The 16,008-nt window shown below is 36.1% G+C and overlaps 1 protein-coding gene across 1 annotated transcript in view; it reads left to right on the forward strand.

The window, feature by feature from the left end:
- Window positions 1-2,282: 2,282 nt before the first annotated feature.
- CPSF160 (cleavage and polyadenylation specificity factor 160) overlaps window positions 2,283-16,008 on the forward strand; it is a 424,028-nt gene continuing 410,302 nt past the window's right edge. The window contains exons 1-3 of the mRNA XM_089425698.1: window positions 2,283-2,944; window positions 7,251-7,406; window positions 8,885-9,038. Coding sequence (XP_089281824.1) covers window positions 2,616-2,944; window positions 7,251-7,406; window positions 8,885-9,038 — 639 coding nt within the window. The 5' untranslated portion in view covers window positions 2,283-2,615. The remainder of the gene's footprint in view (window positions 2,945-7,250; window positions 7,407-8,884; window positions 9,039-16,008) is intronic.

Genomic DNA, 16,008 nt, shown 5'->3' on the forward strand with positions numbered 1-16,008 from the left:
AATAGAGGGTTATTAATTTCTTGTTTTCCTATTTCTCAAAAAACATCGTTTAGGGCCTTAAAACGGATTTGAAAGTTTAGGAGTCAAAAAACTAGGAAAAATAAAAATAAAAAAAACTGTCGAAATAGGAAATTGTTCCGAAAATTAGGAAACTAAAAGAAAATTGTGTTAGGGTCCAAGTGGAATAAGCAAGCGGCCACAAATATCCACCTGAATCAATGGTCCATCTCTAGTCCATTTTATTACTATTTCTTTTAGATTCCCATTTTGTAGAAATGTTACCCACCTTCTTATATTTAAATAACATAATCATTATTAATATCACACATGGTTTTTTTTCAACCTCATTTAATCAATGATATAGAACTCAACTTCTTTTTTTCATTATACTAAGTACATACTCCTTATTCATCATCCTCATACGTATTCATATAAATTGTCATCTCTTTTCTTTTCTCTCCCTTAGTACACTTTATTACACCTTCCTTCTTATCTAAAGTGATTGTTATTATCCTAGAATGCACCAATGGTCACATTTATGCTAATTGTTATACCATGTTAATATTTATCTTGAAAAGTTTGTATGTTTTGTTGGTATCATCTATCCCAAATTAAACCCCATGGCCAAAGAAATTATATGCATCTTGTTTGAAGACTTATGTAAATTAACATTCTATCCTAAACCTATGTTTTTGTGTCCACGACTTCACATTCATTGAGGATATGAACATATCATTTTTCAAATATCTCTAATCATGCATTAATCAATCACAGTTCATTCTATTTCAGTCTTTCTAAGGTAACCATGTTTTAAATCAAGGGGAAATATCTAACAGTCAATGAAAAATTTCATTCCTTCATAAACCATACGAGGTTCTTTCCCTAAATTTTTTGTTCTGACACAAATTCTCCTTGGAAATTTTTTTTTCTCATTACAAGTATAATATAAGTTGCCATCACCCAAAGGATGTATAAATTAATATATTGTATTATTTTTCCATAACTTGTTATAAGCATACCAACACCCTACTCTTTACTAGGGTAAAACAAAGATGAAGGACATTCATTTCTTCATACTATTACAATACTTGTGTTGAATGAGTCTACACATTTCTAAGCTAATCTCATTGATATATAAGAAAAATGTAAGACCCATAATACCACTACAAATCTAACAATATTTTTTTTTAAGGATAGATGTATAATTATTAAGGAGCATTTTCAACTTAGATTTTTAATTCCTTAGTATTTTATAATGGAATGGCTTTCCTATCAATGTTCATCTACACCATAATATCCATTTTAATTACTTAATGAGATCCCTTCATCTAAACTTCTTATTCATTGATAACATGATATTGTTGTCAATATAAGATATTTAAATTATTGATAGCTTGTACATTTAAATCTCAAATTTCATTTTCAATTTACCTTCCATTATATGCATTTATCTAAGTAGGTATGAATAACTTATCTTTACACAATATATACATATATATGGTAATATATATACCCATCCTTCAGTGGATTCTGTTGTACCCATGGCATAATTGTAATCTACTTGAACATGTAATCACTAAATTTTATTAATCATGAAGTGATAAAATCAAATCGAGAAAATCACAAAGGTTAGTGAAAATGGCTTAAGTATTTGTAAATCTTGTTTCGAGATTGGCTTTTTTCTTTTCTTTTGTTCTTTTTTTTTTTGCTATTCTTTTAATAGGGACTTAACTGCATAGTAGATTACAACCTTCTTGGACACCTAGTTGAGTTTTCTTTCAACATCAATAATTCTTCTATCCCAAATTTTTGCAACAAATTGCATAATTTTGGTGGGCACTAACCTCAGAAAAGATGCATACTTCCATATTTACTCATATCTAAATTTATGCAAAGAATTGCATAAATTATGGTCGACAATAACTCTTGGTAAACATATTTAATATGTAAGTGTAAAGAATGTCCTAAAAAACTAAATGATTCATATGACATTCCAACTATCCAATGCTCGCTCATGGTGTACTAGTTTAACATTTTAAACATGATCAATTTTTTTTTAATTACACCATAAGACATTCCCTTTAAGAATAACTCCCAAAGTTTCCACTATGCACCGTAAGGCATTCTCCTTTGAGAATAACTCCCCGGCTGGAGTCGGGGGAAGGTTTTCATTGTTGCTTAGCCCGAACATAGCTATCCCTCTCTCTATTCCTTCCGTGTGAGTACGTGTTCCTTCCTATTGTGAGGCCATGTAACTAATCCGTCCGTCCATGTAACTAATCCGTCCGTTCTGTGTGAATACATGTATCAAGTTTTCACTATGCACCATCGGATCGAATATTAAACGATTGAAGAATAGTGTGTTGTCATATTAATACAGTTGAACTAAGTTGGGGTTTAGTTTCATTTGAAGTTCCATCCATGATTCTGTTATTTGAGGCTTTGATAGTTACCTTTTGATTTCAGCTTTCAGTCTTTCCCTCGCGGGTCGAGGTTTAAGAAACAGGGTTTTGCATTAAAGATTCAAGCCTTTGTTGTCCGCCCGAACGCAGTCAACATTCACAGTTGAATATTGGGATTGGTATCAAGGAGGACGGTAAACAGAAACTTCGAAGATGAGCTACGCAGCGTTCAAAATGGTGCACGGACCCACTGGAGTAGAGAATTGTGCGGCAGGATACATAACCCATTCGTTTTCTGATACGCCTGCTCCTCCTGCTCTGTCCAGCGAAGACATGGAGGGTGAGTGGCTCACAAAGAAGAACAAAGGACTGCCCGCTCCCATCCCCAATCTCGTCATAACAAAAGCCAATGTGCTCGAAGTTTACATTGTTAGAGTCCATAAAGACAACAAGAGGCCCGCTCTCGAGGCTACTGCTCCTAAACGCGGTTCGACAATGGCCGGTCTCTGTGGTGCTTGGCTCGAACTTGCTTGCCATTACACGTATTTTCTTTTCTTTCCTTTCCTTTTCACCCTCTCTTCTTTTCCATTTACTGTCAAACAAAGGTTACATGTTAAACTGTATGCAATAAGTTCGACAAAATGTCCTTACATTAATAATTAGCAAAAAAATCATTGGCAATATCATTTTTGTAAAGTGTTGGTTAAAAATACCTCGACGGTAATTGTGATGATTTTTGCAAAATCTAGTTTGGGATATTACAGTGAAATCAAAGCTGTGCTGCGAGCCTGAGGGATTAAGAATGAAATCCAAATTTGTTGGATGAGTGACCAACACTTTTCAAATCAGAGCATCGCTTGACCGATTTGCTTGATCTTTCCTAATGAGGGAATGGGGAGTAGTTTCCTTCTCAAGCTACCTAGAAAACAACAAGCACTTATCATTTAGATACACAGACTTCCTATCTATCTATCAATCAGTCAAATAGCGCATGGGAAAGCGTCTGGGATCTCTTTCCATGCCGAACGTTCCCGTATAGCCTCAACTTGGTCTTGTTCGCATCATTTGGTGAACTTGTAGTGCACTCATCAGTGTGTATACAACTCAATGCGCTCGAAATCAAGTGCGTATCAAATAATGCAACTAATTACATTCTTGCATGATTGTCGTCATGATGGTGATATCGGTATCATTGCTAAATTAATAACATTGATTCAGTTTCATGACGATGTGATTCATATATCTAACGAAGCCAGCGTAGCAAACAGGGATAATTCATTGATCCGATGGAGATAATTTGCATATCTGATGAAATGAAGCCGCGGTAGTGTAATTCCCATTATCCCTAGCATTGATAATCTGCATATCCTATTTAATGTTCCTTTTGGTAAATTTCTCCAAATGACCTCTAAGTTTTCAAGTTTCAACAAATTTGTTCATTGAAACATTTTGTCAAACATGTTGTGTGCATAAGGCTGTAGGTGTGATTTGATGCATTTAACTAAAGTAAGATACACAGTGTAAATTTCATAAACCAAAACAATGCATTTAAGTACTGTAGGTGTCCTCTGGAAGTTTATTGCCAAACAAACATAGGTAAGAAGGATACAAATCTTCAGAATGCTGGTCTGATATATATATAATACCCATAATTGAATTTAGGACTGATATAAAGTAAATGAGGACGGATCTGAGCAGAAATAGGCATTACATTAACTCAGCCATATAAACACAGTGAATAATATATCAGGAACCTGGCATATACTGCGTTGTCTCCTCAGGCAAAATACAATCCGTTCCAGTCACTTCAGATCTCTGCTACAAGCACATAAAAAACCAAAATGGTCCATTACATTGCATGTGCTGCCTTTAAGGGGAAGTCTGCTACAGCTCCCTCTCACTGGAAAACTTCAAGGAACAGAACAATATTTATCTTCAGGAATTCTGCTCTAGCTTCGAGGCCTTGATCCACTGCTTGGTGTTAGAGAAATATGAATGTTACAGCCCAGCTTCAAGGGAAACTTGATCTGGAAAAATCACTGGCTGTGTCCCTCTATTTGCAGTGAGAAATATGGTTCTAAACCCATGTAGAATCCACAAGTGCGTGCTTCAGATTTCGGGCTGTTTGGTCATGATATATGGCATCATTGAATCCAATATTCGGCTTCCTTGTGGATGCTAATAACCCAGCTCAATGCCCACGAGCCTCCTGTACATTTCAACAAGTCAATTGATGCAAGGAACCTGTGATAAATGGGCTGCCAAACTGAGCCAAAGAGACATGAGAAACTCCACAGCTTCTGCTATATTCACTGTCCCAACAATCTGCAATCACTTGACTGTACACCCACACAAATGGCCTCAAGATATTAGAGCTTCTTGGGCATAGATCGTCCCCTGCTTCAGAATTCGACCCCTTTTGATGATGAAGGGAACGTAGCCTTGGAGAGACCAATGTGATTTCTTGAATGAGGTAATTCGACCTTGATGGGTATGGCGAATAATTTGGCCTTCAATGGATCTACTCAACCCTCCTAATCTGGAAGAATTTGCCCTCTTGATGAATGCATTTGTCCTTGGTGAAAGCTTCAGGAATTCATTCCTCCAACCCTTGTTCCTCAGCCCAAATGATGGAGACAAACTCAGCCTCTTTGTGATGGTAAATCCCTGCAATAAACCCAATTGGAATATCTGAAGTAATCTTCTCCTAATTTAACTAGGGTGGCACTCGAAGTCCACCGAAATTAGCTATTGAGTTTTGCTTGAAAATCGCTTGAGTTCCTTCTCAATCTCAAATAGAAATGCTAGAATAGAACGATTTGCAATTCCGTACATCCTCCTTTTATAATTCCCCATTAAGCCTTCCTCTAGCTTCTAGACTCCCCTTTTTCCTTATTATTTTATTGGTGGTGTCCATTTTCCACTAGGAGATTTTTGCCCCCATTTTAAATAAAATAATAATTTGCCTCCTACCTCAATAAAATATTATTTTGCCACCATTCTCCAATAAAATAATAATTTTCCTCCATTCTCCAATAAAATATTATTTGCCACCATTCTCCGAAATAATAATAATTTCAGCTTTTCTCCCACAAAATAATATTTTCTCCTTTTTATTTAATATCACCAAATTTTTTGCAAAACTCCTTAGTGAATTTTGCACACAAAAATTGGGAACATTACATCCCACAAGGGAGCAGAGGCATATCTTATGAAGACCATATTATTATTTTGCATATCCGAATATCTCACGTACCAGCTGAGGTAATTCACATATCTGGCCGACTTAAATGGTTTAATTTAAATTTTCATGTGGACAAATCCTCTGTTATGCCCCTTTCTGAGTGATCACTACAAGGGAAACGATTGACTTGTTTAGATTAAAATGTGACTATGAGGACAAGGTGAACTTTATAAAGTCACATTAGTATGTATTTACGTGATATCTAGTGATATAGAGTTCAAAAATCAAAACGATCCATACTTGATATCTAGTGATATGATCTCTTGTGATTGTAAATAGGCTTCTGCAAATTTGAGTTTAATTGCCCCCAAATGTTGACTGCTAAAGTATACCAACTTGATCTCAAGCCATAAAACCTAGCAGCAAATGCTTGGAAGCAAATATTACGCAGAAAAATCCAAGTACTAATCAAATGAACAGAGATCTACTCTAATATAATAGTATACTGCAGATTAGATAATAAGAATTAAGGTGGAAATTATTTTAGCATTTTTAGATCTAACATCCTGTGGAAAACAAAACATACAAATACCGCAGAACACATCTATTTAATCATATTACAAGTTAAATATATGTCAATTAATCAGTCACATGAAAGATAATGCTAACTAGTATCCCATCATTGTTTATCATTTGTGTTATCAGTTATAAGCGTAAACCAGAACACTTTAAGTAAGAAAAACGTAAGGTTTATACTATATAGTGGGAAAAGCCTTTGATGGAGTAGAAAATCCACTTGAAAGTTTTGACTACTTGTCTTAATCACTGAACCAATTATCGCAATCATCCAGTGCTTCTCTTCAGAATTCTGATAGCATAATGATATCAAAACATGAGAAACCTCTAATGTAACCCTATCCCATATTTTTCTAAATGATGGTTGCTTGACCTAGTCAACCCAATGTCCTGGCAAGTTCCCTAACTTTGTTTTTGTCAAATCAAAAGAAATAGAACTTACCATGAGAAAGGGCCATACAGCAATGCCATAAGCCTAATCCTCATTCTCTAATGGGTCCTATAGATGACAATGATGTAGAAAACATCCTCAATGTCAATCTAGACCTCAAGCCTGTTGGCTCTTTCTAGCAATGAAACAGAAAATCCAATATCATTGAAATCATGCTTACCATAGGGGTCAAGATCAGTTGTATTAGTTGGAACTTCGGGGGGAATCCAACCAATCTAAGGCCTCAAACCATACCATCAAAACAAAATGTGTTAGGTTGCATAGCTTCTAACATGCTAGACATTATATCATATCCATATCACTTGTGCATAGATTAAACTACATGGTAAGTTCGAGGTTCGTAACTTTTCGTCTCATGGAGGGGTTATTTCCTTAGCAAGTCTAAGAGTCCTGATAGATAATAATTGTTTCACATTTTTGCTCTTAAGCTTTGAAATTTCGTTTTAATCTGAGTTCAAGACATGAGTTGTAAACAAAATAATACCTTGTAATAAATGTTGTTTATAAAGCTCAATGCCTCTGGATCTACTTATGTGTCAAATATATAAAGCTGTAGTCTTTGCTCAAGCATTATGCTTATAATATCATTTAAAGTTTAAACCACTTACAATTCTTGATATATTTTGGTGTGTTGTAGATTGCATGAGAATGTAGAAAGCATGGCAATTCTATCTCCTGGGCATGATGGGCATGATGATGGACTTAGAAAAAGAGATGCTATTATTTTGTCATTTCGAGATGCAAAAATATCAGTATTGGAGTTTGATGATTCAATCCACGGCCTATGCACCAGGTACGCTAATAGCCTAATACTATTTTTTCCTCCAAACTATTTTGCTATATTCTTTTACTAAAGGCAACCAAGAGACTTAATGTTTCTTATTTCTTGTAGATAACCTTCAAATGTATTTCTATATGGAAACAATTCAAACTCAAATCTATGTTATCTAAATAGTGAAAAAGTCGAATCCATTATATTTTACTTTTAATTGGACTAGGAGGGCCTGTGAATGCTTCCTTTTCTCTTTTCATGGTCCAAATCCTTTTTTGGCCAAGAAGAAAGAAATGAAACAAGAACACTTGTTTATCACGTTATAAGGGAGAGTTCTCTTGGCGTGCAGGTGTGATCATTTACTTCATTGGTGAGGTCTCTTGTTTAAGTCTAGGATAACCTAGTTGCACTAAGTAAAATCTTAGAACAAGCATGTGACATGTCTGTGCATGCTCCACTTAGGCCATGTATTTCTTGCATGCATGCTCCACAAGAAATTAACCTCCCTGGATATATGCACTTCTTGCCAATGAATAAGAAGAGCAAAATCCTGATTTACATTTCTTAAATAATTTAAATATCACTCTTCTGTAGCTGGCAGTGGCAAATTCTTCCAATTACCAAACTTTTGCAAGGTATATCTGTTGGAAATTGTTGTATTGGCAACTTTCTCGTTTTATTTCACTGATGGGTTAAATCTTTTAGAAAGCAAATATGCGGTTGCCATTTATTATGCAAGTCTCAAATCTGATATCTGAAATTGTGCTTGTACAATTTCTTGGACACAAAAGAAACCCAGAAAGCTTATGCTGTGCAAGACTTTTGTGTGATTGTGAGTAGGCAGCAAGGGCCCACCAGGGGGGGTTTATATGTTTTGTAAATTTGTACTTACTGGACACTTTAAACTCACGAACATCCATTGTTTAACAATTAAGAACTTCTTGTTTCCTCTATTTAAACTTATTCATGTTAATATATTCATGACTTTTACTGGTTTCTGTTGTGTCTAAACTTCTAAACCTATACAGCTATCCTTTCTCGTTATGCTGTTGTGGTTCATTCATATGCATGCTGGCGACAGCCTATCAGCTTCTAGTAGTAATCATCAATCACATGGATAAATCATTGTTACAACCATCCTTATTGCACTACAATGCTCTGTGCATATAATGCTAAGCAATGAATATAAAACTCTGGTTTTAGTAGTTACAAAAGTAAAGAAATCACTGCCACTAGCTTTCTATTGCATCTTTTGTTTGGAATCTTTCACTGGTCACCTTCAAATAGTCTTTGTTGGTTATACAATTATCCTTTTCTAGATGTATATGGGGCATTTGGTTGAACCTGGTCACATGCATCCTGCTTTCAGATGCGATGCATTGTGGATATGGATACATGGATTGAGTATGCTTTTTTTTGGCAGTTCTTTGCATTGTTTTGAAGGACCCAATTGGGAGCATTTAAAAGGATACATGGATTGAGTATGTTTTTTTTTGCAGCTCATTGCATTATTTTGAAGGACACGATTGGCAGCATTTGAAAAGGGGTAGAGAAAAATTTGCAAGAGGGCCATTAGTGCAGTCAGACCCCCAGGGGAGGTGCAGCGGTGTGCTTATATATGATTCTCAAATGATAATACTTAAAGCTGCCCAGGTGCTTTCTTTTTCCTGATTTTTTTGAGTTCATTAGGGTTTGGTACTCATATTGTACATTCATGCATTTTTTGGTACTCAATGTGGTTGTTAAATAAATATTTGAATTTTAGATGCACTTTAGTATGTGTTGTAATGATAATAATCTTTACTTGTGATCATTTATGGTAAGCACTGTCCTTAGTTGTATCACTAGGTTATGGCTTAAGAGCTGACCTAGGAAACATCATTTAGGTGACCCAAGGTTGGCTTAACCATTTATGTGAGCCCATAATCCCCTCATGCAGGGAGATCCCCCATCTCTCGAGTTGTGTATATATACACTACACAAATCATGCTTCATTTGTACGCTATATTGATTCATCTTGTGATTGATTGTAGCCTATGAGCACCATATCTCTCTTGTTCATGGGTTCTCTCTCTATTGATATGTTCTACTCTTGATTAGTGCTGTTATAAATCTGGAGTGTTTTACTTGGTTGGATTAGGGTTTGCTGAAGCTGTTACCTTATGACTTCAAAATTGTATCAAAGTCAGTGTGGTTCTTCATTCCCTATCCAATGCCGTTTTCAAGGCCATTTGTGTCTGAAACTAAGGTTTTCAACACTTTTTTGGGACAGCAGCAAATCCAAGGCAGGATGTGAAGACAACAAAGAATCTACATGAACCTGACATATGGAAAGTAGGTTGTGAAGGCAGTAAGGAACATGTCATTAGTAAGCAATAACTATGCAGGTGGAACCCATGATTAATAAAATTGCTTTATATATTAGTCTAGACTCTCAACTACAAACCTTAAGTTCTGCTAATTCTTCAAATGGTTATTGTAGAAATATGCTAATTCTTCAAATGGTTATGTTAGAAAAAGTTAAAACAAAACAATTGAGTAGATACACGTCTTAGTGGTAAATAATATGGTAGATACACATTTGGTATATGTTTGAGCAACAAACAGTTTAGCAAATAAATCCTGGGCAACAAATGGTTGAGTCAATACATCATACATGCTTAAGTAGTACAATGTCTCGTCAGATACATGTTTTGCAAATACAAGAGGTCTGGGCACAATTGTTACACAACATGTTGTGTTGTGGGTTTTGTTGCAATGATGAGCAAAAGTCCTATTAGTTGGTTGTTGAGCAAACAATAGACAAGTGTGAGTTTGTGAGACAAGCACAAGGGTAGTCAAATCCCTACAAAGCAATAAGAAAGAATAAGTATTATCAAACTATGAACTTAACAACAAGGGCACTATTGAAATTGCAAAGAAATGTAGGGCAACAACAATACTATTTTTATTTTTCAAAAGAAAGGCAAAAAACATGAACTGTCATGTTGATGTCAGATGAGAGTGAATGGCAACACAATGGGCTCCAAGCTCTCCTAGGGAGGGTCCTTTTCCTCCTTTGGATGCTCCCTTTCTAGGGAGGGTATATTTTCTCCTTTGGATGCTCCCTCTAACTCTGTTGGTTGTGAGAGCCATAGGTCTTTGATGGAAAGCTAAGAAGCATGCAGGATGGCAAGGGAGGAAGAAATGAGAGTGTGACAATATGGTCTCCAATCTCATTCCTTTAGCAAAACCTTCTTGCGAATGCAGCCCAGTTACCACCCAAGTTCTCACTTAGAGATGAGAAACCACAAGCAACTTAGACAAGCCACAACTGTCACCTTAGTGGCTTTACTTTTCTCTCTTTAGACCATGGGTGATCCTACCCTATTACACTTTCCTGGTTTTAACTAAGCTTAATTGTTGTAACATTTCAGAGTGAGTGTAGTTCATTATATTTGATTTAATATTTGCAATTAATAATGTCTGAATTCCAGATTTAAATCAGATTTTAGATGCAAATTGATGTAAAGGAAGTTACAAAGTGTAGGTTAATTAAAGTTATGCATAAAATTATTAACCGTGCTTGATAAACCTGTTGATTTTTCTAGGGCACACAAGCTAGAAACAATTTTCTTTAGTACGATAAGTATTTCCAATGATTTAGTTAGCATTAATTTCACATCTCATTCATCCATTATCATTAAGCAGTTATACAGAAGAAAATTCAACCATTAAACATGAAAGAGCTGTAGAAAATAACCATGAAATCAAGAGACAAGAGACACAGAAATTACTAATTAGACCCAAGGCTAGGGAAAAACGCAGAAATTCTTCATTATAAGATTAAAGAGAGAGAGAGAGTTCAAGATTCATCAATACATCAGAAACAACATCAAGATAATAGCCAACCCAATAACCAAGAACAAGATGAAGTGCCAAGCCCTTCTCCTGAGGTTTTTGGCCCCCTTCTTCTTTGCTTCATTTGCTGGAACAAAGCTCATCACAAGATAAATCGATGTGTCAGATGAGGAGAGGTGGTTTCTTTTTTATAGTGATCAAAGGGGGGTCAAACGGGTGCCCCGTAAGGGCTCAGCCGACCTAAGCAAAAGGATGGGTGATTTGAATATTTAGGAGGCAAAATTAAAATTAAAATTTTTCATCTCTCCACATGATGAAAATACCAACCATGGCTACAATATTTTCAACATAACCAATGCTAGAAAAGATGTGAAGCGCTTGAGAAACTCAACTCTGAATCAATATGTTCACATCCCTTGTAAGTTGTAACCAAGATGATGATAAAATTTGTGCTAGCAAATAGAGTCGTTACCATGTATTAAACTGTTGTCATCAAAGAAAGTTGCCAAAATAGATTTGATTCTTATGCCGGATTATCAACTTGTGATTTCTATTCATTAAGTGCCCAAAATTAGATCTGTGAGTGGTCATAAGCCAGCACTTGTACCAGCTCTTGACTGTTTTGAGATGCTCCTTGCTAATTTGGAGCGTGACGCTTGAGCCAGGGAGCACGTTTCCAAGGCATTCTCAAGATGCTCCTTGCATGTTCCTTGAGAGGGTTGGATGCTCCCATGCATTAATGAAAAAATATGACTTCTTTTTATAAGTTTTTAGGTGCTGGTGGGATGTAGGATAGGATTAGGGTTTAGGGGAAAGTGAGGATGAACACAAAACAACTCTTCCCCCTCACTTTTTTTCATTCTTTCATCTTTGTTTGTGTGGGCTTAGAGTGGAGAGGAAAAAGAGGAGCTTGGAAGAGAGAGAAAAAGAGAACTTGGAGCCTTGAAGGAGAGAATAAAGGGGAGCAAAGGAGAGCAAAGAAGAGCTTGGCGAGTGAACAAAAGAGGAGCTTGCAAGAGAGAACAAAGGTTGCCATGTATTCCAAGAGCTAAAGTAGTATGGCCAAACCCTAACTCCCTCATTTTCTTGTGTTGTTTGTTTGTGCTTTTTTCCTCTTCTACTCTTTCCCATTCTTTTTTCTCCCATATTTTATTGCATGTTGTTCATCTAAGATTTGAGAATAATGGTATTGTTTTGGTTTATCATTCCATTTTTGGTTCTCATGGTGTTGGTGGGGCATATGCATCAAAGGGAAGAGTGACAAGAAGATGATAGTCGTCATGCTCATAGTAACATAATGTGTGAAGATGATGAAGAGTTTGAAGGGGATGGAGGTGACAATGAAGAGGGAAATGAAGGTGGAAAAGCTTCATTGACACCCTTGTGGAGATATGTGACAAATTGTGGGGGGGCAAGGTGGTGGAACCACTAAATATGTCATCATGATTGTCATTAAGGAAAACCTTATATTGGTACATATACCTCTGTGGAGGCACCTTTGTGGCGTAATGGGGAGTGATGGCACTATGTTACAAACATAATCAATATTAATAATCAATAATTAGTAATTAGTAAACTAATCAACATTTAATGAAAAGTCATAGGTCACACATGTTCATTCTCATGACCTAACAGTAATTATAAGGGTATAATATCATGAGAGCAGTGTTCACTCATTCATTATATATATAATTATTCTCATATCAACTAAGCACATATACTCTCTACTTGAAACGATGGTATTACAGTGAGTAAACTTTGGCCTCACCAACAATTGTTGTCTTATTTGTGTCCATACAATTTCTTCATCGTTCTTGCCATCTATATTGTACGATTTTTGTACATAATTGTTGCCTCTCCCATCAACACTGCCATACACTACACTGTTTCTCTTGCCGACACTACCATACACTACACTGTTGCTCTTGTCAACACTACCATACACTATCGTCAACACTGTTGCACATAGCCGCTACTGCTCGCCAACACTATCATACAATGCCAATGACGTTGTTGTACACAACTACTATCCACACAAAGTCGTTGCCATTGTGTCGTTAAGAAAAATAAATTGGTTCTGTGCCAATTTGGAGGGACACAACTGTACGAGCCCATACAAATTTTCTTTTAATAAATCACTTTATAAACATAAAAAGTCACTTTATAATTAATTAATTATTTATAATGATTAAAAAGTCAATTTAATAATTAAATATTTATTTATTATAAAGTCACTTTATAAAAATAAATAATTAGAAAAATGGAATCAAGTAAGAAAAAAACAAAGAAGTACTTGCAAAAGTTAATCAATATAGAGACAAAGTCAATAACATAAGACATCATCTTGGTAATGTTGAGAAGGCATAAAAAGAGTTGGGGGAAGGACCACAAAACTGAATTGGTTGACCACCTGAATTGGAAATCAATCCAAAATTGGAAAAAAATCGGAGTAAAAAATCAATCGTCCAAAAAATATTCAAATTTCAAAGAAAAGCATATATATTCATGTGCATCCATATGAATCGAATTCATTTATAGCTCCAAGGGATAGCTCAGATGGTCAAGTTCCTGTTGCTAAGTACCTTGCTTATTGGGAGGTCACAGGTTCAAATCTCCTCGATGCTCTTGGGGTTAGGCCTTACTAGTTTGGCCAACGGGTAGATCCCTTCGGGTTGATCAACTTTGATTTTCCCGTGGATGTAGCGGCCACTCAGTGTCTGTGAACCACCTTAAAAAAAAGAATCCAAACCATTTGTACAAAAATATGTAAAAGTTCTCATTTGATATGGGGCCTGCGCGGGACGATATCTCATATGGGGGATTATGTGAAACTTGGGACCTTAGAGCAGAGCTTCCTGGATCTGCATCTTCATGATGAAAATATGTTCTTTTAACATCACGGGTCTGGGATCACCCCAATCTGCTAGATCCCTATTATGGATTATACAATCTAAGGCACTTGATCTTATCCTCTTACAAGAGACAATGCTCACTAAGGATAAGGCATCTAAAAATCTCCATAAGCTATGCCCATGATGGATATCTTGTGCTACTAGCGCCATTGGAACTTCTAGGGGCTAGCTGCTATGTGGATTCCAAATAAATGCTCATTCAAAGCGTAGAAGTTAGATGTTGGTATAATATTGTCTAGATATTGTCAGGGGATGTGCTAAAGGATGCGAATTTTGAACGTTTATGGTCCATACATAAACAAGAAATCATTTTGGGAGAAAATTGATGGGAGTGGTATACTAGACTTGCAAAATCTCATTGTAGCTAGTGATCTAAATTTAACTTTGGATGTCAATGAATGCTAGGGACAAAAAGCTTGGTTGGATCCTATGGCTGAATACTTTAAGGATCTTTTTATTTAAAAGTTGTTCCTGGACATCGCCCCTTGCCCTTTATGCTCGTCATGGAGAAATGGGTGGGCTGGTGAAGAGGGCATCGTAAAAAGGCTCGATAGATCCTTAGTTCACTACTCTGCCTTTGAGGATGGATGCTCTAGAAGCCACATCTATCTTCTTTGAAGCCTCTGACCACCATGCAATCATGATTCAATGGAGGGGACCTAAAGATCAAAGCTCTCTTCCATTTAAATTCAATCATCATTGGATCAATGAGCAAGATTTTAAGGAGTTGGTTTGTGATTCTCGGATTCAACCTACCTGCCTTGTTAACAAATAAAAAATGGAGTCCAACTATAAACTCAAGAAACTGAAGGACAAAGTTTGGGTCTGGATCTTTAAGCGTAAGGAGGAACAAATTCTAGAAATTGGGAAGATAGAGGATGATATAGCCTTTTTTATGGATCCTTCTAATGACGACTTTTTCTTTGATAACCATAAGAATCTGGTGATGGACCTAATTCAAAGGAAGAACATAATCCTAAAAGCACAGGAGGAGGAGTGGCGACTTAAGAGTAGGGTCGCATGGATCAAAGGTGGGAATAAAAATTCAAAATTTTTCCATAGGGTTGCTTCTAAGTGAAAGGCTGTCAACGCTATTTGGAACAGAAGGAACTTTGAGGGCAGATTACTCACTTCACTAAAGGACACAATGAATTAGCATTCAGGTTTTTCAATAGTGAGTCCAAAGAAAAGGGAAGGATACCATTATAGACAAGGTTGAGCTTGCAAACCTTTTTCCCAACGCAGTTAATGAGGATGACATCAGTCTTATGGATAGCCCTGTTACTGAAGAGGAGCTTGTTAGGATAGAAATGCGAATAACAATTGTAATTTTGTGTAGATTTTGAGTGTATGTGTAATAAGTAATTTGTATTTATATTAAAGACTGAATGGTGATTACAAAGCTTCGTGGTGGTTTGCCTTTATAGGCATTGATTGGCCACGAAGGTGAATGGTCACGTTGTTTGACCTTTTGTCCCTTCATAATTAATGAAGACATTAATTAATTAATTAATTTAATTATTATCAATATTATTATATTAATATTAATTATTTTTTATTCATAACATTGCCACCCCCTTTAAAGATGCTTTGTCCTCAAAGCATAATAAAAAGGGTTTTCTCTAGTTGAACACGTTGCTATGGAATGGCATCTATTTTCTTTGACTTGTTTGTGTCTTCTGAGTTGGTGACATTCTCATATGAAATTGCAGCTTTCTTGAAGCTGGGTGCATTAACACCATGTAATTTATAGTGTCGTCCTTGCCAACTAAACTCCATGAATTGTTCTTCAAGGTTTGTAGTATAGCTTCCTAATTGCATTAACCATTCTGCACCTAGCACTATATCCATTTCCTTGAGTGGTAGGGCAT

Source organism: Pinus tabuliformis, chromosome 4_2, assembly GCF_031772625.1.
Source record: "Pinus tabuliformis cultivar Carrire ecotype Pingquan chromosome 4_2, CPIR1, whole genome shotgun sequence".
NCBI classification, from domain to species: Eukaryota; Viridiplantae; Streptophyta; class Pinopsida; order Pinales; family Pinaceae; genus Pinus; species Pinus tabuliformis.